At 42.1% G+C, this 25,256-nt stretch overlaps 1 protein-coding gene across 4 annotated transcripts in view; it reads left to right on the top strand.

The window, feature by feature from the left end:
* LOC128542565 (serine/threonine-protein kinase Nek7-like) overlaps window positions 1–25,256 on the top strand; it is a 40,453-nt gene that overhangs the window by 8,133 nt on the left and 7,064 nt on the right. For 2 of the 4 annotated variants that reach the window (XM_053512475.1, XM_053512476.1), the window contains 7 exons: window positions 1,345–1,426; window positions 4,071–4,202; window positions 5,582–5,644; window positions 8,499–8,609; window positions 11,283–11,391; window positions 13,110–13,208; window positions 16,896–16,990. In XM_053512475.1, the coding sequence (XP_053368450.1) occupies window positions 1,373–1,426; window positions 4,071–4,202; window positions 5,582–5,644; window positions 8,499–8,609; window positions 11,283–11,391; window positions 13,110–13,208; window positions 16,896–16,990 (663 nt within the window). In that variant the 5' untranslated portion in view covers window positions 1,345–1,372. Of the gene's footprint in view, window positions 1–421; window positions 556–1,344; window positions 1,427–4,070; window positions 4,203–5,581; window positions 5,645–8,498; window positions 8,610–11,282; window positions 11,392–13,109; window positions 13,209–16,895; window positions 16,991–25,256 lie in introns of those variants that run through there. The other 2 variants (XM_053512477.1, XM_053512478.1) reach the window with 2 other exon arrangements.

Here is a 25,256-nt window from a genome sequence, read left to right as displayed (position 1 = left end):
CGGTTTTCTTCCATAATCCAAAGACATCATTGGCGTTCCCAAAATTGCCCTTAGTGTGTGAGTGCACATGGACGCTCCTCTCGGATAGGCTCCAGGCTTCTCGTGACCCTGAACAAGGGGCCAAGCGGTATAGAGATTGTGTGAGAGAGTGATGGTATTGAGGAATGTCTGATCCAAAATGCCACCTCACACACTATTTTTTTTTCTCTTCTAGTTAATCATCTGAAGGTCCTGAGGATCCTTCAAAAACATTGCAAGCAAAATTCGCCCCTTTGTTAATCATCCCTTGCGAAGTCAATTGTCTGTCTGATTTTTTTTTTTTTTAAAGGGTTAACCCCGGGAACTAGAGTTGCGAGTAAACAATGCCGAAGACACGGTGTCATCCTAAACCTGCCACTCAAACCTTCACAAAAAAAAGAATGAGGAAAGTTTTATTTTGCCGTGGTGACAGCTTGGGCTGTATGGCTCCGTTCTCCAGCATGAAGCATTTTACTTGGCTCCAGCTTCATGCTCTCCACACTCCTGACGACATGGCGGGGGCGGATGCGCTCTGAGGTGAGCAACATGCAAATGGCCTTTTTTTTTATATATAAAGGTGTGTGTGTGTTAGGTTTTTTTCTCTTCATATATCTTTGCTTGCTATGGCAGAGCACTGAGCTTCCCCGTGCCGTGCAACACCCTCGTGTGACAACTGACGGATCATTAAAATTTTTGATGGCTGCCGTGTACAGGCCCATCTACAGCCGCGAGCTCGCGAGCACGCCGCCGCTGGCGCCGCCTTTTGTATTTGTTCTGTCACCAAGCAAAGTTAATTTTATTCCTTTTTTTCCGCTCGAGACGTTTAACCGTTTCCAGGTTTTATTGTCTTTTGTTGGATTCGAACAGAATTAGGAGATTAAATCAGGGGACGAGTGTAAGATCGAACAAATCACTGTTCAGAAAGTGTTTAGGGGAACTTACGCACTTGTTTCGTACAAGAAGGTACAGCAAGAACGAGCTGTGTATATATACACACATTTATATGTATACTGTATGTATGGGGTTGTGCTCGTAAGGATAAGTTTTTTTTTTTTTTTTTTTTTTTTCCCCTTCCCTTTTCTCAGACAAGTTTTTAGGATCGGCGGCTCCATGACAGGTCTCATTATCACAGTAGGTGTCGTGTTCTCACTGGCTACGGTTCTGCGACAAGGTGACGCCAGACAGCCATTTACTTGGAAGCATGTGATTGCTGCTCTAATTCTATTACCAGATTCACAGGCGTACCTCGAGCATAGCGCGAGCGGCGAAATGGTGAGAAGTGCGACTTGTTCTTGTGATTTATTGGTGTGTTTCTTTTTCTGACAGGGGTGTAAGGCACCGAGCGCCTGTCAGCATGGACGCCCAACTACAAGGCCAGCAGCCACCCATAGCAGTGTTCCAACCGCAGGTAAGTGCACCTACACACACACACACACTTGATGCACATTTGATGCGCGGATCGAATTAGGATTTGACCATTAAGGGCTGTTTCTGAGGGGGGGAAAACTACCAAAAAAGTTAAAGGTGCTGTGTGTCCCCGTGTTGTTAAGGCGTAGTCATGGCCGACGTCCTGCGCTAATAATCTCTAATACTAGACTCGGACCTGGTGTACGATTTCACCACACACACACACACGCCATCACAAGGCCAGAACTGCGATGTGTCTGGCATGAATCACCCACACACTTAGAGACGTCTAAACCTGTTTGACGTGATTCCTGTTAAATTCAACAAAATGTTTTTAACAAGGATTCAACAATTCCACATTCAGGCTCATTTGGGAGTCGTTAGTTTTCTAAACGACCTGCCGGAATAAAGAAAAGCAAGAAGCCATGATTGGTTAGACAGGTCATGATCAGCGTGCGATATTGAGCTGTGATTAGTGCTGTCCTTCGTTCCGTTCGTCCCCCTTTTTCTTCTTCCTGTTTTACCGAGAACTTCGCCCTCGCCGGCTCGCTCTCACCACTCGCCCCCTTTCCACATCTGCACCGCGCCAAATCTCCTATCCTCTCTGCTCCGGCTCCTCCTGCGTGCCGGATGAGAAGTGATAATGAGATTCTGCTCTCTGCACAAGCAGCGCTTCCCGCACACAAAAGCTATCATGTGTTTTTCTTCATTGCACCGCCGGAGACAGAGAGGTGTTGAAGCTCGTCTCTCTCTCTCTCTCTCTCTCTCTCTCTCTCTTTCGCTCTTTGTTCCTCATTCGCAGTTACTCTTATTCTCTTTAAACAATGAATGGTTATTGGTTATGACTATAACCTCTGTTCCCTGAAGGAAAGGAACGAGGTACAACACATATTGTATGGGATATCACACCCTCTCGTGTCCTGGCTAAAGCCACCTTTATTCACGCCGTAAAGGCAGGCAAACCTGTGGTGACGTAGGTAACTAATGTACTCCATGGTGGTAATTTAACTGGTTTTAAAACGCTGTAAACTAACTTAAAGAACAAAAACAAAGAAAAGGTGGTCGGAGCAGTCGTGACGGCAGCCGACCTCACCGGCGCCATCTTGGAATCGATGGAATTCAGCTCTCGCCTTTTTCCCTCCCTTTTAAAGCTGTCAAACCAAAACAATGAAATGCTTAAATTGGCTGCCCCTTGATCTATATCCATCCTTCTAGCATTAAGCCGCTTGGGCACTTAGCTACATTGTGCGTTTTCTTCCGAGCCCTGGTGCTTCGCATAGTCATATGCTGTAGATTCAGCAGACGGCTTATATAGCTGTCAGTGCGACATATAAAAGCGGTTTGCTCTTTAGTTGTAGCTATCACCACGAGCTCTTAGGAAGCATGCCGGCTTTTGTCGTAAACTCCCGAACACCAGGAGGCATGAATATATAATGAAATTCTTTTCGAGGTGCATGGTTTAAAAAAAGAAATACCCTGCCCATTTCAGATAAAGGAAATGGTTTTAGGTAAGATTAGATTCCAAATTCTGTGCATTTTTAAAACTATAATGGATCAAAATGGATCACAGGGGTGTTTTTTCCTCGTGACGTGCGAGGTTAAGTGTGTTCCTGTGGTCTGCCCTGCATAGCCGCTCATGTTTTCTTTTGTGCCGCTTCTCATTTCTCTAGCCTTCGCAGGGCGACATGGAAACAGTAAAGGTCAACGTAGGATTTTTTTTTCTCCCTCTTGTAACATAGCCAGAGGGCTAATAATGACTGTTGCTTAGCGCTTTAATTTTGCAGCAGCTCTATAAGAAATAATCATGGTGGTTTGCCACAAGAATAAAGTCTCCTAACAGGTCGAGAGCGGGCATTGGGTGACTGTTGTAACGACAGTTGCGATGACATTAGGGTTTGAAAATTAGAATGATGTTGAAATAACGTTAAACGAATGACTCAAAGACCATGTTGCAAACACAACCTCAAAACAACAACATTTTAAACTTGGGGCGTTTATGCCAAATAACATCCACCTGCCAAGCCGACAGCGTCCATAGCTCCTTATGTTTGTAACAGCGTTTAGAATTCTGATCGGAGATTCGCGAACACAACAGCTTCCCGCACACAGAGTGTGTAACCCTCCATTCGATCCGCAAACAACTTTTTACGCCTGATGTCCTTGCTGACGCAACTCCTTGTCTGATCGCGATTGGGATCGGCACTGCATGCAGTGCCTGGGTAGTAGGGGGTGTGCCAACCTACCGAGGCCGTGGCCCCAGGGGGAACAAGGATACCCAGATCCTCCGATTAACAGCCCAAAGCCTTAGCCTCCTGATCCACCACGGCCCACTTCTTGGCTCCCTAATTATTTTCTGTAATATGGCGTTTGTTGCACTGGCAGTTATGTATTTACTAGCATCAACAGCATGCCCCTTAGTGCTCCAGTGGTAATGGCTCAGGCCATCGGTTTGTTATTAATATTGTCAAATAAATATAAAAAAAGTCACAATTTCTATAACGTTGGCAGATTATCATCACCACAATGTTTTGACAGCCATACATTATGCCTTTTTATCTGGTGTGAATGTGGTCTCAATTATTCCTCCATAGTCAAAGCCGGGAATTTATTTTGTGTTTTTTTTTTTTTGTTTGGTTTTATAACAGAAGCCGGAAATGGGCTACAACAGCTTAGCCAATTACTACTTTGAAAAGAAGATTGGACGGGGGCAGTTTAGCGAGGTCTATCAGGCGAAGTACTTAATGGACAACACTCCAGTCGCTTTGAAAAAAGTTCAGGTAAGTAAACTCTTTGATCTTATCCATCATTTGTTAATTTTTTAAGGATATGTTAAGTATCCCTTTAAGTCCCTGTGTAGGTTTAAATCCTAATTGAATGATTTCCAGTTGTTGTTTTTTTAAGCGATTAAGCGAAATTGTCAGGTTATACAAATTAGGTTAATCAATTAAATATTTAAAACATCCTTCAGTTATTTAGCCGTACTTGCGTGCATATTTCATATCTCTACATTTCATGTTCTACTTCACTTGAGTAGTTTTATTCGACGATACTTTTTACTTTAACCCCGCTCAAACGTACAGCACATATCGGTACTTTTACTCTCCTTACATTTCTGCATGGTGTGGCATTGTCTAACCACATTGATGTGCGGAATTTGAAGCAGGAATTTCGCTACCTGCTGGGTGTTATGCGTAGTTGGTGATGTAATCGAAGTGGTTCTGCGTAGAAGCACTTAGTCTGCCAGGAATATAACAGAAGAAAGAAAAAGAGGAAGATATTGATTTTAGGTTAAGCTTCATACCTTTTCCAATAAAATCCCCCCCACCTTCTGTGTTAAAATTGGTTAAAAGATTTCAGTCCCATCTTTGATTGGTTATTTGCTTAATTACATATAAAATGTTAGCCAATCAGTGCTTCTTCCTCAGCCAGAGAATCCGTTCAGCCTCTTAGCAATATATAAGGCAGCGGAACTTGAGCAATAGATCGTAAGAAATTTAAACACTGCTAATTTACGATTCGCTTTCGTTCGTATCCAGGGTTGCCAGGTTTTGTCAAATTTTAAACCTTAACCGCATCTCAGAAAGACCTGAAATTCTTCCAATAGTTTTGTATATTGGGAAGAAAAAAATTCACCTCAGTAATTTATGATGAGTAAGGCAAGGTTTTTATTTTTTCAAGTATTTCCTGAGTTATTATAATTAACCTGTGAGTAGGTTCTGTACTTCACTTCTATAGTCAGTGTTATGAGTTTAAGCACTAAAACGACTATATTTTTTCTTTCTACAAAGAAAAAGTCCTGACCGGTTGTGAAAGTTGGTGGGCTGATTCAGCGTCGTCCCGGAAGTACTCTGAACTGTTGAACCCATTAAGATGCCGTATAGAATTTGGCGTACTTTGGGTTCAGTGTGACCGTGCTGTCTCAAGCTCCCTCTTGCGATTGGCCGAAGGAGGCGATTTAGATGGTCGTATTGGCATGCTTCAAGCACCATGACGTTGCTGAGTAGCACCTGCTCATGCCACCATTTACCACCGTGCCCCGTTGGTGCTTGTTTCTTTTTTGTTTGTTTATCTCATTTCTTTTTCTTCCAAATGCCATTAATGCTCTCCCTTTTTCTTTTCCTCCCTCTCCCCTCTTACCCTTTTGACCTTTTGATAGATATTCGAACTGATGGATGCCAAAGCCCGGCAAGATTGCATCAAAGAGATAGATCTCCTGAAGGTAAGAAACCAGAGAAGGGGAGAGAGCGATGCCATGTGCTGCTATTACACTTTTCTAAAGATGCCTCTGCTGAGACCTTATAACAGTGAAACGGCTAGACATAGAGGGAGAGAAAACAATTGATCTGCACCACCAGACGCATTGCTCTCTCTCGCTCGCTCTTTTACTCTCTCTATTTTCTGTCTTGTTCCTTGTCTCTCTCTGTAAGTCAAGAACAGATCACGGGTTCTTCATGTCGTTCCTCCAGGCTGAGATTGACTTTTTTTTTTCTCAATGCCAAATCTATATATATATATTTTTCTTTTTAAATCCTTTTTTTTCTTCTAATGTTTAGCAATGGAGGGGGGGTGGGGGGGGGTCTGCATCAGAGCAACAGTGTGGAAATTTTTTGCGCCCTCCCTCACGTGCCCTTTGATGTTGCGCATCCTTTGCCTCACATCTTCTGCCATGTTTTTAAGCACAATGTTTGCCTTCATCAAACCGCCTCAGACAGGCTGCGTCTGGCCCCGACGCAAAAGCTAACTAGCACGTTAATGACAGGTCCAATAAGGGTGAGCGTCCGGGTGATCTGAGGCGTCTCGGTGCACTGTTTTGTCTCACCGTCTCGTCAGATCAGCTCACACAGAGGCACAGTGGCGGTATCTCTCGCTGCAGTGTTCTCGCGTTTGGCCGGACCTGAGGGAATGGGATGTGTAGATACATATCGTCCATGGTTACGAAATTTGGTGCAACGATTCAGCGTTGCTTCAAAAGTCACTCGAGCTTCCAAACCTGCGAGGCTGTGGTGAAAAAATTGGCGCATTAATTGCGGGTTAATTGATTCTGTCAGGCGGATTTACAAATACACCAAAGTGTGCGAAGAAGACCCTTCTTTATATCATAGGACACAGATATATTTTATCTCAGCATTTAGGGCTTTAGAGTATGAATACCAGTCAGAGTTTCCTGTACACTCCCTTGTTAATCAACATGGCCGGTACATCTATTCCATTTAGTAATTCTCGCTTGATCTCAGTCCCGATACAGTTATTATACCGAATACTCCAGTTTTCTCCTACAGTCTAAAGACAAGCAAATTAGTTTAACTGGCATTCCCAAATTGATCCTTAGTGTCAGTGTGCGAGTGTGTGTGCCCTGCGATGGATTGACACCCTGTCCAGGTGTACCCCACCTCGGGCCCTGGGATAGTCTCCAGGAGCATCCCCCCCACCACAAGCTCCACCCCCCTCACGCAACCCTGTATACAGGATTAGAGGTACAGAAGATGAATCAATGAATGAAGTTAATTATATATCGGGGTGAAATTAGGGTAGCTCAGTGGTTAAGGCATTGGCAACGTTGGGCCCTTGAGCAAGACCCTCAACTCTCAACTGATTAGATGTATAATGAGATAGAAATGTAAGTCGCTCTGGATAAGGGCATCTGACAAATGTAAATTTATACTTTTATTTGTAAGTATATTTATTTTTTATACATTAATTAAATTTCAGCTTAGAGTTTCAGCTCAGATCTTGCATTCCGGCAGCTTGACTCTCTTTCACTCCTTTTCCAAACACACCATTTCAGTGTCTGTATCTTTTAATGAACCGCTCTCTCGAACATCTCTTCAAGGAAGGGCATTTTTCTTAGCCAATCAAATGGCAGGGACCAGAAACGTCAATGTTGGAGACCATATCAAGCATTTTGAACTTGATTCTTTGGGCTTTTTACATCAAATTTCTAAAAAATAACAAAATAGGAAAAAGAATAGTATGGAAGATCGCTAATTCACGATGACATCATCAGTATAGATTGGGTTATAGATAGATTTCATTAAGAGCTAAAAAAGGCTAGGTTAGCAGTACACAGTTAGCTGTTACCCGCTAGCTATATATATTCTATTGGTTTATTAATCCTTAACCAATGTAAAAATGTTTTATGTTTTTTGTAATGTCTGCATCTGACTAAAATAACAGGTCGCCTTTAAATTGTCGTTTTGGCGAAAATGAGAAAGCTTGTATTCTAACAGCAAAGCAAGAATTAAGGGAAGGAAGGAAAGAAAAACAAACGACAGAGATCAGTCTAGTAAGTAAGACTGGCTAAACTGACCCAGTTTTCAGTTTCTTTGCTCTAAGCAGCTTTTTTTTTCTTCAAGTACAGTAATATGTGTTTCCTGTGTTTCTAATTAAGAATATTATTATTATTATTATTATTATTGTCCAACTTCTTCTACCCTAAGGATTTTCAGAGCACGAGATTTCAAAAAATCCGCTTTTACCGTAACATAACCGGATCCTTATAAACGGCAAGTCGTAAACCAGACGTCTCTTGTTGCGAGGCGGCGGTGAAATTACAGCGCTCAGCATGTTAAAGGAAACACAGCGCTGCAGGATGATGCTCCCGCGGCTTCCGTGCGGTCCATAAATACATCTAATCAATGAACCGTAATGGAAATGCACGTGTATATCAGCTTGGAGCGGGAAGATTTTTTTAATAACGCTCCGTCCTGGCTCGCCCTCCACAGCCTCTAAAATGGGGCCGTTCTTTATTTCTGTGTTGTTGTTTTTTTTCTTTCTCCTTTCCGTCCTGTCTGTTTCCGTCATCCTCCATGCTTATTGCCCAACCAACAGGAAAAAGAAGTAGAGGATGGCGATTACGCTATGCTCCGCTGCCGCTTCTGCTGCCACCTGGCTCGTCACGTCATCGGCGGACCTCGATTGCTAGCTTAATTGTTTATTTATTTATTTATTTATTTATTTATTTAATAACAAGAGCCTAATTTCTTTGTTCTTGTGTTGATATTTAACATTCACTGATTCGATTCTCTCTCTCTCTCTCTTTCTCTGTATCTCTGTCTTTCTGTCTGTCTTCACAGCAACTCAACCATCCTAACGTAATTAAATGTCACGCGTCATTCATCGAGGAGAATGAGCTAAATATAGTGCTGGAGCTGGCCGATGCCGGAAACCTTTCACGTATGATTAAGGTACGGCTGTGCGTCAGCATCTTTCCTTTTCCCTCCTGAACGTTTACATTCTCAGCGCTAAAGCATGAAAGGAAGGAGTCGAGCGTACGGTAGCACACGGTGAGGAACGCATCTGTTACATCTGAACGAAAAAGAGTGCAGTATGTAGTGCGACAAGTTATTTGTTCATTTTAAATTTTCAGGTCTTCTACGCTCTGAATGGTTACGGGAAGAACGACTGCAGTGGGCTCCGAGGCCCTTCGACCGGCATCGTCGTTCACGAACGTACGGCCTTCTTTAAAACCTTTGAACCTTTCAGATGTTTTTCCTACTGCGCTTGAAGTCTTCGTCATTCATTAAGAGGTTTCATCACAGGTCCCGGTTTGATTTGAACGCCTGTCGTAGATCTATTACAATATGGAATATTAGGAATACAAAAGACCGATTTCGTGTGCTCTTATTTTGAAATGCTCCTGAGACTCGCGTACGTGTGCTATCTCTAGTCTTTTCACTGTTCTGACCTTCGACTCTGGTGAGAATAAACACGGATTGATTGCCCCGTCTTTGCCAAACATTCTTGTCTCCCATGGCATCCCTGTGTGTACGTCTTGAGGACTAGCGGCAACCGTGCCAACCATTTGATCGTGGTCTAATCTTCCTTTTAGAAACATTTAAACCCGTTTTGGTTGCCAGTCTTCCAGATTCCTAAAGATGAAGAATTGTTAAGGACGTTGTGACGGCGGAGGAAAGTTTTAAGAGACTACTCGTCGTCGTGAGTGTTGGTTTTAAAGTCTTACAGGTGGATACAAAGTTGCATGAAGTTGCATACATCGACTTGGGGCAACTCGGGAGCGGCGAAATGAGAGGACAGAGACAATTAGTCTCACGAGGGTGTTAGCTTATTGACGTCTTTCTTTTTTCAGACGGATGTACGGAGCGAGTCAGCTTCCTCGCTCTACTCACAAATTGTTTACTTTTCATCTTCCCTTCATTCATGAATTTTATTTGTTTGGTAAACAAGATCAGGGACGCCGGACCTGCTGTGAGTAAATACGACCGAAATGACGTCGTATGTAAAACAGACACCAGACGCGTGTGTGTGTGTGTATATATCTAAAAAAATTACCATTTTTTATTCTTTTTGAGTCCACTTCCTGATTTTAGACGACACCCCCCCTCCCCCCCACATCCCGCTTTATTTGCATGCACTAACGGAATATTGCATGCGCCGTGTTTGCTTGTTAAAGGCGCGACGGGGCCGCCATATTCCCCCCCATTAACATCAAACAAGCCTCTGATATGCAAATATGAAGGACCGGAGAAGAATAGATCCACCAGCCTTTGTTTGGGTCGCGGTATCCTGAGCTCGAGACTGCGTTTCGATCATTTAGTCCATGATGAGAATAATATAATAATAATAATAATACTAACATACCCAGATCCGGATCATATTTACCGGAGCAAACTCGAGGACGCTCACCTGACACGATGGTGACTTCAGTCAGCACAACAAAAAGCTCGGATAATTAGTGCAGTTTCGCTTAAATAAGCTTTATTTTTATTTGATTAAGCATTTTAAATCCGGGCTCTTGACCACTTTACCTCCTGTCCCCCTGTAGTGCCGCGGTGCTAAAAGCATGGGGATTGCATGTGAAATGAGACATTTCATTCATCATTCATTCATTTAATTATTATCTAGACACATTTTTCTCACACATACACACTTCCAAATATTTTCTTTTCTTTTCTTTCTTAAAAAAAAAAAAAAAAAAATCTTTCATTTTTTTTCTTGTGAAGCTGCTTTGGGATAATGACCATTGTTAAAAGCGCTATATAAATAAAATTGAATTGAAAAAATTGAATTGAAAATGGCGTTAATGGGTTTATCAGAAGCCTTGCCAAAAAAATTTAAAAATCCTGAAAAAACATACAAGTGTTCTAGTCAAACCAGGACTGCCTTTATTTACCGATATAATCCCCTGATACACTAATGCACTTATCCCAGTGTTTTACTAAAGCTTGGACACCATCAAAGTAGAAAGGATTTTCAGTACGCTGGAGCCGTGATCCGACTGCCTGTTTCACGTCTGAACCGCCCCAGGAACTCCTTTTAAACATGTGGAAAAGTGTGGAGCGTGATCAGGACTTTACGTGGGACGTGGCAATAACTCACAGCCGAGTTCCTGTAACGTGCGAATGATGTTGATGACAAGTTTTCCATCGATTATTATTTATTTATTTATTTTAAGGATCAGGCGTTCCACTCGATGTACGTTCACCGGGACGACTGCATTCACGGGCCTTCTTTAAAAAGTTTGCACAGGTGCAAACCCCACACAAGTCCCAGTTTGACTTGAACGCCCTTCATGGAATAATGCCAGGGCAGTACTTAAATGTGGATTAAGAATTGTAGGACGTTATCGTTAGCTACTCAGGTACTCATGAATTACTAACAGTAATGTTTTACACTTTACAAACTGCTGCTATTTACACGAAAAATATGCGCGCCCTCGAGTCCATATATGGTTCTACCTCAAAATTTTCCAACAACCACCAACCTGTACTCAAATGCACACATCTGATCTGGGCTGAAACCTCCGACTTGCTCCCCAGATCTTCTCACTTAATATCACAAATGCTTTTGAGGATTCTCTTAATAAGATTTTTTTTTTGTTTTTTGTCTTTTTTTTGTAGCATTTCAAGAAACAGAGGAGGCTGATTCCTGAAAAGACTGTATGGAAGTACTTTGTTCAGCTGTGCAGCGCGCTGGAGCACATGCACTCCCGACGTGTCATGCACAGAGGTACTGAAACACGCAGGACACACAGGATCGACAGAGATCCAGACTTCTCTCTCTTTTTCTGAATCAATTTTTTTTTTAAACGTAAATCATAGATTTCCGAACGTTTCGTCTAAACACTTAAAAAAAAATAAAAAATAAAATAATAATTTTACTGCACCTTCCACGTAATCCGAGCTGAAGTTATGTGAGCGTCTGGAGTGAGGATTTAGTGCCGACGGTGCCATAAAAAACAGAAAGCGCGCGAGTCTGCCGAGCACGTCCAGCTTTTTTATTTGTGTTGTTAACGAGTTCTTAATTATTTCCGTCTCAGAAAAGTGTAGGATAGCGAGAAGATCAAGGGTTTGTGACTGTAGTAAAGATTTGCCGAGCAGTTTAAAAATTTGTCTTGACATTCAGGAACAAGAAAACGAGAGCGCAGGGATCATCTGTATATACAGTACAGTGGAAGTGATGTCATTGTTTTGATTTAAGGGCATCAAAGTCATTTTAACTTTGTTTGTAATTTAAAGGATACATATTTGCACATAGATTAACATTGTTTAAGTGAATGCATTCTAGTTTAAGCTTTTATGTTTTAGAATTACATGTTTAAAGTAATATATATATTTTTTCCCCTACATTCTAGAACAGTAGTTAATTATCAGAACAATCAATTAACACACACGTCATTAGACATTTAAGCCACATTTAGTTATTTTTAGACATTAAGGTCTGCTGTTCTGGAACAGTTCTTGCAAGAACAGTATTGTGTCGAGTGCATTAGCGAAACCCATGAAGGTCCATGATGAAACTGTCTCTCATGAAGACCTTTCCAGGAAAGCTAAACCAAAACTGAGCTCTGCTGCAGAGGAGAAGTTCATTTAGAATCACCAGCCTCAGAAATCACTAATTAACAACCAGCACCTCAGATTAGAGCCGTTTTGAAGCTTTACAGAGCAGAAGTAGCAGATATACATCTCAATATCAACTGTTCAAAGGAGATGATTGTGTATTTTGGATGTTTTTACAGTGTTGAAAGAAATAAAAATTAGGAACGGACCATGGCGTTAGGTGGTGTGTCCAAACTTTTGTCTAGGAGTGTATGTCTGTCTAGCTATTTAATTATCTAATTCTATAAAAGAGCTTAATATAAAACATAAAAGCTTAAAATGGGGTGCATTCAGTTATAAAAATTAATTAATTTAAAAAAATTAAAAAAAACAAGCCCATATTTTCCGCTTTTTTTTGTGTTCCAACACAGTAGGTGGAAATGTTTATGTAGACGGACAAAAATTCCCAGGTCGATCTCATTTCTTTTAATGTGTGCTTCAATTATTTATCCCGTTACAACACTGCGTTTGGAAAGATACACACTCTTAAAAAGAAAGCGTGCGTCTCGTCCTCGAGATCGCACCTCGGCGTCCGAACATATGTGTGTGTTTGTTATTGCCGTGACGCCTCATGTCCTGAGGTGTTAAACTTGAAACGGTACAGTGTTCCTACAAGCATAGGGTTCTGATAATGTGACGTGCACACACACACACTTCCACAGACGTGCACACACACACACATAACACACTGCCCTTAAAATGAGATGTCTAACACTGCTCTCCCAGTCTATTAAAGGTGATTTATATCCCGTGCCTGCTTCCTTTTCCTGATTTAGTTTTGTACAGGCCATGTTTCTTTGTCCTGCCGCTCCCTAAGCTGTTCCATTTATCTTTCGTTTCTTTTTAAAGATATTAAACCGGCCAACGTCTTCATCACTGCTACCGGAGTGGTAAAACTATGCTACTTGAGCGGCTTCTTCAGCTCCAAAATCCCCGCGCACCTTCTAGGTGAGCACTCCTTCTTATTCTCCTGTCTCTATTTTAAGCAGCAGAATCTTCTGTCTTCGCTGTCCATCTCTCTCTCTCTCTCTCTCTTTTTCTCTTTCTGACTTGAAATAAAGAGAACCCGAAAGCCTCTGCTCTGTCTCTGAAACCTGAGGTCGAGTGGAAACGCTGCAGAGCAGGCCGGCGTGTTTCATTAGGCCCGGCTGCGAGCAGAACCATGTGTCGGTTATAAAGCGCCACTTCCCGCCTGCCCCCGGGGCCGGTTGGGAGCAAAGCATTTCAGGATCTGTATTCATTTCATTGAGCACTAAGGGCCTTCCTGTTGCCCTGACCCCTGTGCCACATCTCCTCACGCATGAGTTCTAGCCAGAGCCAGCGATCGTGAAGGGAGAGAAGTGTAAATGAGTGGAAGAGGGAGGGGGAGGAGAGAGAGAGAGAGAGAGAGAATTAGCCTTTTAACGGCAGACAGTTTGTCTAGGACACCACGTGTTGGGAAGCCGTGACGTTTGTCCTTGCATGAGAAGATTTACGCAGCACCATCACCATCGGTCTCTGGTTTTACTTAAATACGCCCGAGTGTTTTGGTGTGAACATGGAAAGGGATTTCTACACTCACTCTAGTGTCTACATTTTTTATTATATATATTTTTTTAATAATGTTATTTATATAAATGTGAGAAATTCAGAGTAAGCATATACAGCTCCTGAATGACGTCTTCCCTTTTGTAGCACCGCTCGATCTATTTGTCTCGTTTTTTTTTTCTTCTTTCTTTCTTTTTTTTGTAGACAATCGACAGATGAATGAAAAAAATATTCTTTCTATCTTTCCATCTCTTCTCCATCTCTGGTCTCTTTCTCTCCCATTCTCCTCTTTCTCCTAATTTCTTTTGCTCTATTTCTCTTATCCATCTCATTTCTTTCTCTCTCTCTCTCTTTCCTTTTTTTTCTCCTTCTTTCTCTCTCCCTTTTACTCTCTCTCTCCTCATTCTGTCTTTACTTACTTCTTCTCTCTTGCTTTCTCTCTTTCACTCTCTCGCTCTTCTCTCTCTCTCTTTTTCTCCCTCTCTCTCCTTCTCTGTCTCTTCCTTTTTCTATTTCACACTCTCTCTTGTCTCATTCTCTCTTTCTCTTTTTCTCTCTCTCTCTCTCTCTCCCTTTCTCTCTTTTATGCTCTCTCTTGTCTCATTCTCTCTCTCTCTTTCTCTCTCTCCTTCTCTCTCCCTGGTTTCCTGAAGGTCGGGGTAGGATGTCAGAGGAATAGTGGCTTGACAGTTCGGGCTGTAATGAGACAAACCACCGTGATAGAACAGTGCGATGCGTGCGGGATGGAGCTCCGGATGGGCCTGTCAGTTCTCTCCCTCAGAAGTCGAGCCGCATCCTTTTAACTCCGTCTCCGTGCAGCTCCCCAGCCCACAGATCCAAACAAAGCCAAGGAGCTGTGTGCGTGCGTGCGTGCGTGCGCGCGCGTGTGTGTGTGTCTCTCTCTCTCTCTCTCTCTCTCTCTCCATGGCTTGTCAATCACAGCAGTATTAGCCAATCGCAGGCAGGTGTGGCAAAGAGGTGGACACAATGTAACCCAGCATGAACAGCAGCTCGAACCGTGAAATCAAGATTAAGTGGAAACTCGAATATCGATAAAAAAAAAAAAAAAAAAACCTGATAGCAGTATCTACTGAGCGGTGCCTCGGCTTACGAATCAAATCTGTTCCGGAGGCGAGTTCTTAAAGTGGGATTTCATATTGCGAAACGCATTTTTCCATAGTAAACAATGTAAATGCATATAATCCGCTCCAGTTTAGGAATTTTTTTTTACATTAAGTAAAATATGAAATAAATAGACATTAAACCTCACTTAACATTAATTTATGATTCCTCTTGGCACCAGCTGCTTTAAAAACCAAACTGAAAGCGGCTCTGTTTTCTTCTTCCTGCCGTCTTTGCTAACATTCTCAGGACCCATGGTTCTGTGTCTTTACTAAATCTTGCACAAAATGCAAAAACAAAACAGACGAAAAAATATGTAAACTCCATTAGCTTGGCTTTCCACTGGCGCAAACACGTTTTAAACGGCTTCCGGACGTACGCGCAATTTAGCCGGTGTTCAGTTCGTCCGCTCGCATGCCGAAGCAAATTTCTTGCAAAATTTCATTTCTTAAGGTGAAAATTCATTAGGCGGAGCGTTTTGTATGCTGAGGTACCTATCGCTCGGCTGTACATCAGCACTGCACATGAGCCGCTGGACGCTCCGAAAAAATCATTTTGGAAAACAGTTGAGATGAAAAAGACGGTTTTCCTTTTAAAGCGGTCATGTTTCCTTTGAGCTAAAATGCAGCATTGCACGGATGATTCTGGATTCTGGTTCACTTTACCGTACACGCGGAGATTATGGAAACCAAACGGCTGTGATGTGAAATTTGGGGTCTGGTGTCAGATCATGGAGGTTTATTCGAGAATTGTTTATATAAGAGTTTTGATATTTATAAAAATAGTGTTGTTTTTAACTACATTTATTCATCATCTACAAGCAAATATGACTCCCAAGTTAGTCTTTTTCAGGTTTGGCTGATTAAAAGGGACCGGTTATGCAAAATGCACTTTATTCATGTTTAGACAGTCTACTGTATGTCCTAACAAAAAAGTAATCCCTGCTTTTCATCCTTTTGTGGTTTAAACAAGCCATCTAAATTTCCGTTCCCTATTGTGACCTCATTTAGGAAGAGGTGTTGTTCTGAAGGGTCATGTCTCATCAGTAGCGCATTTACATAAAAACTGAAACGGCCTATTCGGAAGAGGAGTGAAACATGGAGGTTGAGGTGGGAAAACAGTGAGCGGTTCTTTAGCTGGGTGAGCATGTAACAGCAATTCATTTTAGAGTATTTAGTATCATCTGTAAGGTAAGGTTAAATATGAACGTGCAGTTTCTCAAATGACCACTAGGCTTTAAAAGTGAGTCAATCCCCATAGAGCTCCAAGTTAAAACTTAAGAAACAAACAGTTTTGGTCTCCGTAGATAGATTTCCCATGACGACTGTACAGGGGGTGAATTTTGATGTTACTCGTTAGTTAAAATTGTATTAAGCTTATAAGCTGTGCATGATTATGGGAGTCGCTGATTTGATTGACAGCTGCATTGCAGGTGTGACTCACTTTTGTTCCATCCGTTCCCACATTTCTGGATTAATCAGCGTTTACTCCTGCTCCTGCCAAGGAGGTGACGAGCAGCGATCCCAGAGTCACAGAGGGTTTGTGCAGTTGTGGTTTCAGTGCATCATTAAATCATCTGTCGTTTAAGTTTTTTAATCGCTGTATGGAAAGCAGATTAAAAACGTCTACGAAAATCCCTTGATAGCATTCAGCAACCAAAGTCTGAGCAATTCTTCAACTCTGATCTCATCACCATCAGTCAGGTTGTTTTAGGGAAGCCGGATTTCTTAGGACACGAGTTTGTTTCTGTCACTGCTTGCTGTGTTGAGTCAGGGTCTCTTTCAGCTCTCTCTCTCTCTCTTTCTCTCTTGTTTTTGCTCTTTCTTCACAACCCGAGTTCCCCCATCATCAATGAAGCATCCATGGGTGACTCTCTCGCCTGTACGATTCCTCACTTAGCAAACCAGACGAGCCTCTCTAATTTTTGCTTTTCCTCCTCTCTCTCTCTATCTCTCTCTCCCTCTCTCCCTCTCTTTTCTGATTCAGTGGGCACCCCTTATTACATGTCTCCCGAGAGGATACACGAAAACGGATATAACATTGAATCTGACATCTGGTCGCTAGGCTGTCTGCTGTACGAGGTAACGTATAGAAACTTTTCTCCCCACTCCTACACCCACAACCCCCCCTTCTTTTTTTTCTTTATTCCAGTAAGTTGGCGATAGAGTTCTGTTGCAGCCTAAAAAAAAATTAATTGTCTGCCGCCGAAGCATCCCTGTACGGGGAAACCTGGAGTGTGTTTGAATGTTGGAAACGTAATGCGGATGACGTTGACATGTGTTTTAGATAAGACGTCTCTTAAATGATGCTGCCTGCTTTGATTAGGCCTGAAGAAAGCATGCCGCGGATTGAGGTTTTGGAAGCTGCGCAAAAGGTCAACAGTGTTTCTGAACCGAGATAAATGTTTCTTTCATACTGTGTGTATATATACAGAGTCTGTCCACTACATCACCAGGTTTGTGTCACAGTATAGAGACTTTGTAAAGTATTGCTTTTTAGATATTACATATATAAATATATATATTGTAAAGACTCCCTTTATTTCTTTATATAATCTCCTGCTACACTAATGCACTCATCCCAGTACTTGGATACCATCAAGGTAGGAACTTTTCTCAGTACACCGAGGCCATGATCAAACTTCCTGCTTCATGTCTAAAATGCTGGCCTCCCAGAAACTCCTTGAATTCCCCCAATATTTATGAAGGGCTTGGAGCGAGGTCAGGACTGTACGGAGGATGTCTCATCACTGTACTCTGCTTCTTTAAATGTCAATCACTTTTCCGCGCTTCATTCATGAGATATTTCATCACAAGTCCCAGTTTGATTTGAACAACCCCTCGTAGATTAAAGATTAGATATTATACGAAGGGGTTTCTACTGATTTAAAAATAAGTGGGGTTTTTTTGTTTTTTTGCTAATGTTATTTTACAGATGAAAATATCAAAACATTATTTATCGAGATATTTCATGAAGTCCTGTTTTGACTTGAATGCACCTTCCTTTTGTCTATCAAATTATAACATATAATTTTCATATATATATATATATATATATATATATATATATATATATATATATATATATAATACACACACACACACACACACACACACACACGCACACACACAGAGACTAGAAATAGACACACTGTTAGTCCAGCACCCATTCTTCCCAGAATCCCCCTTGTCTTTTTTTTTTTTTTTTTTTTGGTTAAATCCATGTTGGGGATCTCACCAGTAGCCGCTCCTCCCAAAGTGCCTGGGGCTGAAAAACATCCACCCGAGTTCAGCGCCGCTTGGAGACCGCACTCCTTGCCGCTAATTAGTCTCCCACAATGCACCGGGGCCGACACTGTGCCATGGGTCAGCCAAGTGCAGCAGGGAAGAGCTGTGATCTCTTTAAGCATCCACTGAAGCCAGCCCCGAACACATTGCTCCCAACACTCCGAAACCCAAAAATTAAGCATTCTCTCATCTTGTCCTTGAGTCTTTCGGGTCACATGACCTGAGGGAGAACGCTGGGAGGCAATGACTTGACATCTGCTTGAGTGACAGGTCTGATGATGGGCAAACCCGCTGGCGCTGAGCTTGATGCCGACGCTGAAGTCGTCAGAGGCGAACTTGCAGCACGCAGCGTGGCTCCTGACACACACACACATGTCCCTTTTTTTTTTTTTTTTTTTTTTTTAACAAATTTCCCCCCCTAGTGTTCTCCCCAAAGTATTTTGTGACCCAGATTCTTTGTCTTGTTAGGCTCCGAATACAAGATTGCCATGCCACAACCCGCTGCAACTCCAAACAGCAGAAGCGCTAATTTGCAGACTTGCGCCACCTTCCATTGAGTTCCATTGATCTTCTTTGTGTGAAGATCCACCAGAACACCAATAAATTCTGCCTTTTGAAAGTCTAAATCGTTCAGCCCCTCTGCCTTGGGGTTTCGGGGTCACGGGGTCTTGGTTTCAGACCATCAATACCTGCGCATTGTATTCCTCCAATCTGCATTAGTTATTCTGTTTGATGCCGCTTCTCTGCTGGAGCTCATTTATTTGGTCAGTTGATGAGGATGAACAAGGAGAAGATGAAGGGTCTGCGCTTTGGGTTGCAGCTCCGTCAATACCATCAGAGCTTCAGCCAAGCGTGGATTAATATTTCCATTATTTCAACGTCTTCAGTAGGAAACTATCATAGTGTCTGCCGAAGCAGTGTTTCACACACAGCTGAAATCCACCTGGGAACATTTTCACACTCTCACCTTAACATTCTCAGATCTCTCTCTGTCTCTCGTTCCAACACTCTTGTATCTCTTCCTCACCCCAGCACTCTTATCACCCTCTCTATCACTCTTTATCATACTCTCTTTCACCCCAACAGTCTCAGATCCCTCACCCCAACACTTTTAAATCTCACTCTCTGTCTCACTCAATCACTCTTAGACATATCTCTTAGTCCAACACGGTCAGATCTCTCTCTCTCTCTCTCTCTCTCTCTCTCACACACACACCCTAACACTTGCAAATCTCTCTCTATTTCGCCCAATTACTCCCAGCTCTCTCTTTCTTAATCTTTTTCTCTCTCTCTCTCTCTCTCTCTCTCTCTCTCTCTCTCTCTCTCTCATGCTTTCTCTCTTTCTCTTCCACACACACTTTCAGATTTCTCTCGTCTCACTATAACACTCTCGGATCCTTGTCTCTCATCCCAACATCCCTATTTCTTCCTTTATTTCCCCCCAAACATTTTATCCATCTCTCTCTCTCTCTCTCTCTCTCTCTCTCTCTGTCTCTGTCACACACATGCATTGTATCCCAATCCACTCACACCCCCTCTCTCTCTCGCTGTTGCTCACTTTCTCTCTCTCACCCTTTCAGCTGACGGTTCTGTTTTACTTCTGAATGACTATTATATACAATATATAACAAGGCTATAATGGATAATTGATAGATTACGGATGAAGCATTGGCTAATTGGATAATTGCAGGAGTGTGTTTATGAAGTGGCCGTGCACATTTATGCAATTATCCAATCAGTAAATGGGTCAGGAGTTTCAAACATCGCAATGAGGAGAAATGTTATCTCTGTGATTTGGCATGGTTGGAGAGGGCTGGTGTGTGTTTGTGTGCCTATGTGTGCCTATGTGTGCCTATGTGTGCCTATGTGTGCATATGTGTGCATATGTGTGCATATGTGTGTATTTGTGTGTGTGTGTGTGTGTGTGTGTGTGTGTGTGTGTGTGTGTGTGTGTGTGTGTTTCAGAAACTGCTGATCTCTTGGGATTTTCACACACAGCAGTTTCTGAAACACTCGAACCAGAATGGTGCAATAAATAGCAGTTCTGCGGGCAACAACACCTTGTTAATTCGCGAGGTCAGAAAGAAAGTCCGCAGACCGGTTGGAGCTGACAGGAAGTTATGGTAATTCAACTAAGCGCTCTTCAAAAACGTGGTAAGCGGAAAAACATCTCCCCTGGCGTGGATCGGCTACAAGAGCAAAATGCCAAATCCCTGGTCTAATAATCCTACACACGAACATGCCTCACTCATCCTACAGAACGGACCGTTCAACAAATTCTCTTCGACAAGCCTACCATTTCATCCCGAGCGCGCTGAGATATGAGATTATATATTATGTCACAGCATCCTTCCTCCCTCGTCTCCACGGGAGTCCACGCTCCGGGTTTCAGTGTTGGGTTTTATGATGCCTGAAATAAAAGGGTCGACTCAGGCTCACCATATGGCCCCGTTGGTTTGTCCTCCACCTACTGTCTCCAGTCTCTATTAAGTACAGACAGTGTTCAGATTACTGGATCTGTGCTCTCATGGTCTGGCCTGGCTTTTTAAAGTGCTTGTAAATCTTTAACTACTAACTGTGTTTGGGACGTTTGGAATTTATATTAATATAAATCGAGACCTACGGAGAGCAAACACTGGCAAAAAGCTCACGGCTCAGACGTTTATAATTAATGCTCAAACGTCTAAAATGATTTCTTAACAAGAGTAACCTGCACGCCATAAAAATCATTCTTACTTTTTAATTTAAGTTTTTTTTTTTCTTCTTTCAATTAAAATTTGGATCACTAAAACACTGTGGGGGATTAGTACATGTATGTGAGAAGTACTCAACCCAGGTACAAGTACTCCACTACAAGTAGGGAAACCACTCCTAATTTTTACACGTGTTGAAGTCCATCCATCCATCCATCCATCCATCCATCCATCTATCCATCCATCCATTCATCTATCCATCTATCTATTCATCCATCCAGGAACCTCTGTAGTCAAACTAGGGCCCATGGAGACCAATAGTGACCATTGTATTTATTCCTATTTTTACAACTATGGTAGGATCTCCGGTCAACATTCACACACTATGGACAATTTGGGAACGCTAATTCCCCTAATCTGCATGTCTTTGGACTTTGAAGGGAAACCGGAGAACCCGGAGGAAACCCACCAAGCATCAGGAGAACATGCAAACTTCACGCACACACTCCAAGGCAGGAATCGAACCTGAACCCTGGAGGTGCAAGGCGACAGTTCTAACCACTAAGCCACACTGCCGCCAATATTCTAAATACATGCTCTGAAATGTAAGAAAAAAAAATTCTCTACAAAGAAATAGATTTTTTGGGATATCTTACTGACCGAGTTACTAACAAACATTATTTTAATCTATTTTAAACACAATTGTAATTGATTCTGTTGATAAGCCTAATAAAGAGTGATGGGGTCAAGATGCAACATCACTTAAACGTATTTCGGGGAGCACCGTAAGTGTCTTTCCTTACCCCAGCTTAGCTAGTTGCCATAATCGCTGTCCTGTAAAATGCAAGCAGTCTACGCCATTAAACATGGGCATACTGCAAGGACACAGAATACAAGCGGGCAGGATCTGTTGCCCAGGCAACCATCTATCACTTAGTATGCTTAACCAGTCTGTGCTTTTATAATGACCTGCCAGTCATTTCTGTAAACTTGGACTGGTGGAATTGTTGTGTTTCTGTTCTTCCCACGTGGGGTAGAGCTCAGACATGACACGGTGTGAGTGACGGCATAAAGTCAATGCACTTTTGTGTGATTATCTTCTGAAAAGTAAGGAGTGTCGAGTTTAAAATGAAGGGGAGTAAAAGTACAGTACAGGCTTTCATTAAAACGTAGCGAGTAGAAGTAAAAAAAGTATCACCTAGGGAAAATACTAAGGGGAGGTACAGCTACATAAAACAGTTAATAAAAATAAATTACTGCACGGTGAAATCTTTTTTCACTCATACCAGCTTGCTACTGTAGAAAGTGCAGGGTCAGCAGTGATGCGGCACCCTGGAGAAGACAAGGTTAAGGGCCTTGCTCAAGGGCAGCATCTTGGAGGAGTTGAGGCTTGAACCGCAGACCTTCTTTTTGGTAACTCAGAAAGCCTTAACAGCCTGAGGTTCCACTACCCCACAAACCAATGGACTCATGGAACTCTGGTCTTTCTATGGAACTTGAACTCTGGTTACTGCAGCAGACCTCTTCTGTACTTACCACTGGGGAGCTTAAGTACAGTAATGGAGAAGTTGTTTTTCATTCTAAACTAGTAATCCGAACATCAGGGAGCAGGGGTAGCTTGGTGGTTAAGGTGCTGATCAGGAGGTTTCCGGTTTGAGCCCCGGGGTGCCCCTGTTGGACCCTTAAGCAAGGTCCTTCACCCCCAAGTGTTCAAATCGGGCAACGAGGTGGCAATCTGACCCCCTGTAGGAAAAGCAGCTGTAGTAGCTGCCACAAAAACAACATGTATATCTCCAGGGTGAGGAAGTATCTGTCGCCCGATGTGTCGGACCCTATCCCTAATCTGAAGATCAAACTAAAGAACCCATTCTGTTCTTTTAAGCAAATCTTTTAGACCAGAGCTACAAGATAAATGTTACCAAAGACATGAACACAACAGTGTGTACGCCCGTATAAACACTTATTTCAGTAGTCCATCCATGAACAAACATGCAACTGTTACTTCCTCTTACTTACAGTTACCTCAAACTGAGCTTTAACTTTTAAAGACGGGATTCTTTGACTGTCTCAGTTTTCAGTCCACTGGCTGAATCTTGTTCCACAAACAAACAAACAAGCATGTTGTGTTTCAGCAGAGTGAAGTAAGTTTTCAGACTGGAAACCAGTATGACGTGCCAGTCAGCTTGCCTCGTTGAAGATTCCGAAGCTCGCGTCCAGAAAAATGGACAAAGGAGATATAATATGTGACATACAGTTTGATATATGATATGTATGACGTTATGAAGGTTAAGGAAATCTAATCGGTCCGCTGGTCTGATATCGTCTGCCTCGGTAACATCGGATATAAAATATTCCTTTCATTCAGGGTTAAATTTGATATTTTTAATAAATGAACATGACCGTAGAATGTATGGTGTTAAATAAACAAGCTGAGAGAGTGCTGCGGTTTATGAGGATGGAGATTTCTGCTGCCTTTGCAGATCTCAGCTTTGCCTCGTTATCTTAATGAAGCTGAAAATCTGGATTTTTTTTTTTTTACCAACACAAAAATGTTGCACTTTTTATTCCCCAGTAATAATAATAATAATAATATGACTCACGGATACAAATCTGTTTTCTCTGGTTCCGTAAAGAATGAAGGTTGAACTTGAGAATCTGTGTGTATGTGTTATTTGGGCCATGTAGGGTCAACTTTTTTTTCTTTTTTTTTTTTTTCTTTCAGGTGGGGGCAGATCATTTATATGCATGGGGGACAAAAAAAAGCGATATTAATTAAGTCTGAGTTATGGTTTTTATTCCACTCGAGATCTTTACATGGTCACTGATGCTCACATTTCCCTGGTGGCCGGGGTTGTTGTGTTTCTGCCCCCAGTGTGTGGCCATGACAGTTTGTTTTTAAATGCACCCAGGTGTGTGTGTGTGTGTGTGTGTGTGTGTGTGTGTGTGCGCGCAGTCACATGTATTTCTGTGTGGGTGTGGTGCTTAACGCAAGTTTAGCTAAATAATTGAAGAACTCAATCGATTATGAATATAAAATAAGATTGTGATGGTGCAGGCAAAGTGAACCCATGATACAAACCTTTAGCGCCATGTGTTCAGCACGCTGCGTCTCAGCTGCCTGATATCTTCATCAACCCCGGAGCCGTCCTTCAGCGAGGTCTATTATTTACTGTAGCAGAACTCCAGCCAGTCTGTCAGCTACCGCTTGATGAAGATTGAGCGGCCGTGCTTCCATTGTGTGCGTGCGCGTGTGTGCGTGTGAGAGAGACTAGAAAGATCGAGAGGGTGTATGTCTGAGAATGTTATACGACAAAACCACAACCGCTTTCGTTTAGGTTAAGGTTAATTATTTATTCAGAGCAGTTTGTGTATTTAAGTCATTGAATTTCGTTCTCATGTATGTGTGTACTGTATTCAACTGATGCTTTATTATATGTTATGAATACAATTTTGTATAGAATTAAAAACTATTCATAAATTGTGTATCATAAATTGTGTATCATAAATTGAGCCCCGCCCAATGTGTAGCCAAATTATAGACATTAAAATGAGTTTGATGATAAAAATCTAAATTTATGTAAAAGTTTGTGAAATTTATAAACTTTAATTAATTAATTAATTATTTTTTTATTTGACGCTGCATGCACACCTAATTGTAGTTGTCAGTTTTGTCAACAATTGGGGAACATGGCAAGACGCACCAAATTTCAAGTTTCTTTGCACGTTTTCAGTTATTTATTTTTATTTTTTGCTAATTTTAATGTTACTGTTTTAGTATTAATCCTGAACTACCAAGTTAATGAAAACGAGATGGCAGCGAGGTTTTAGTTTTAAATGTTATGACAATGCCTTGTGTTTTGGCGGCTCAGTGGCTTAGTGGTTAGCACTGATTAACGCCTTGTACCTTCATGTCCCGGGTTCGAATCCTGCGTCGGATCTGTGTGCATAGAGTTTGCCTGTTCTCTCCGGGTGGGTTTCCTCCGGGTACTCCAGTTTCCTCTCACGGTCCGAAGACTAGCCTTAGCCGGAATAGTCCTAAATGGCGTTCCCAAATTGCCCATAATGTGTGAATGTTGACCGGAGGACGTCCCACGGTTGTACAAAAAGGGAATAAATGCAGTGTTCATTATTGGCCTCCACGGCCCTAGTTGGATTAAAGAGGTTGTTGGATAGATGGATGGATGGATGGCTTGTGTTTTAGATTAAAACTGCAAATCTGTTGATTAAATTTTTTCATTTTGCTCAATGATATGGAAAAAGAAGTGACATTTAAAATGTATTGTTTTAATCAAACATTGTTTAACTGGATTAATCTTTTCGACTGGAGGCCGAGTGGCCGAGTCTACTGCTAATACTACCGCTACACA

The sequence above is a fragment of the Clarias gariepinus genome, chromosome 15, assembly GCF_024256425.1.
Source record: "Clarias gariepinus isolate MV-2021 ecotype Netherlands chromosome 15, CGAR_prim_01v2, whole genome shotgun sequence".
Lineage (NCBI taxonomy): Eukaryota > Metazoa > Chordata > Actinopteri > Siluriformes > Clariidae > Clarias > Clarias gariepinus.
This window is presented reverse-complemented; position numbering and strand designations above follow the sequence as displayed.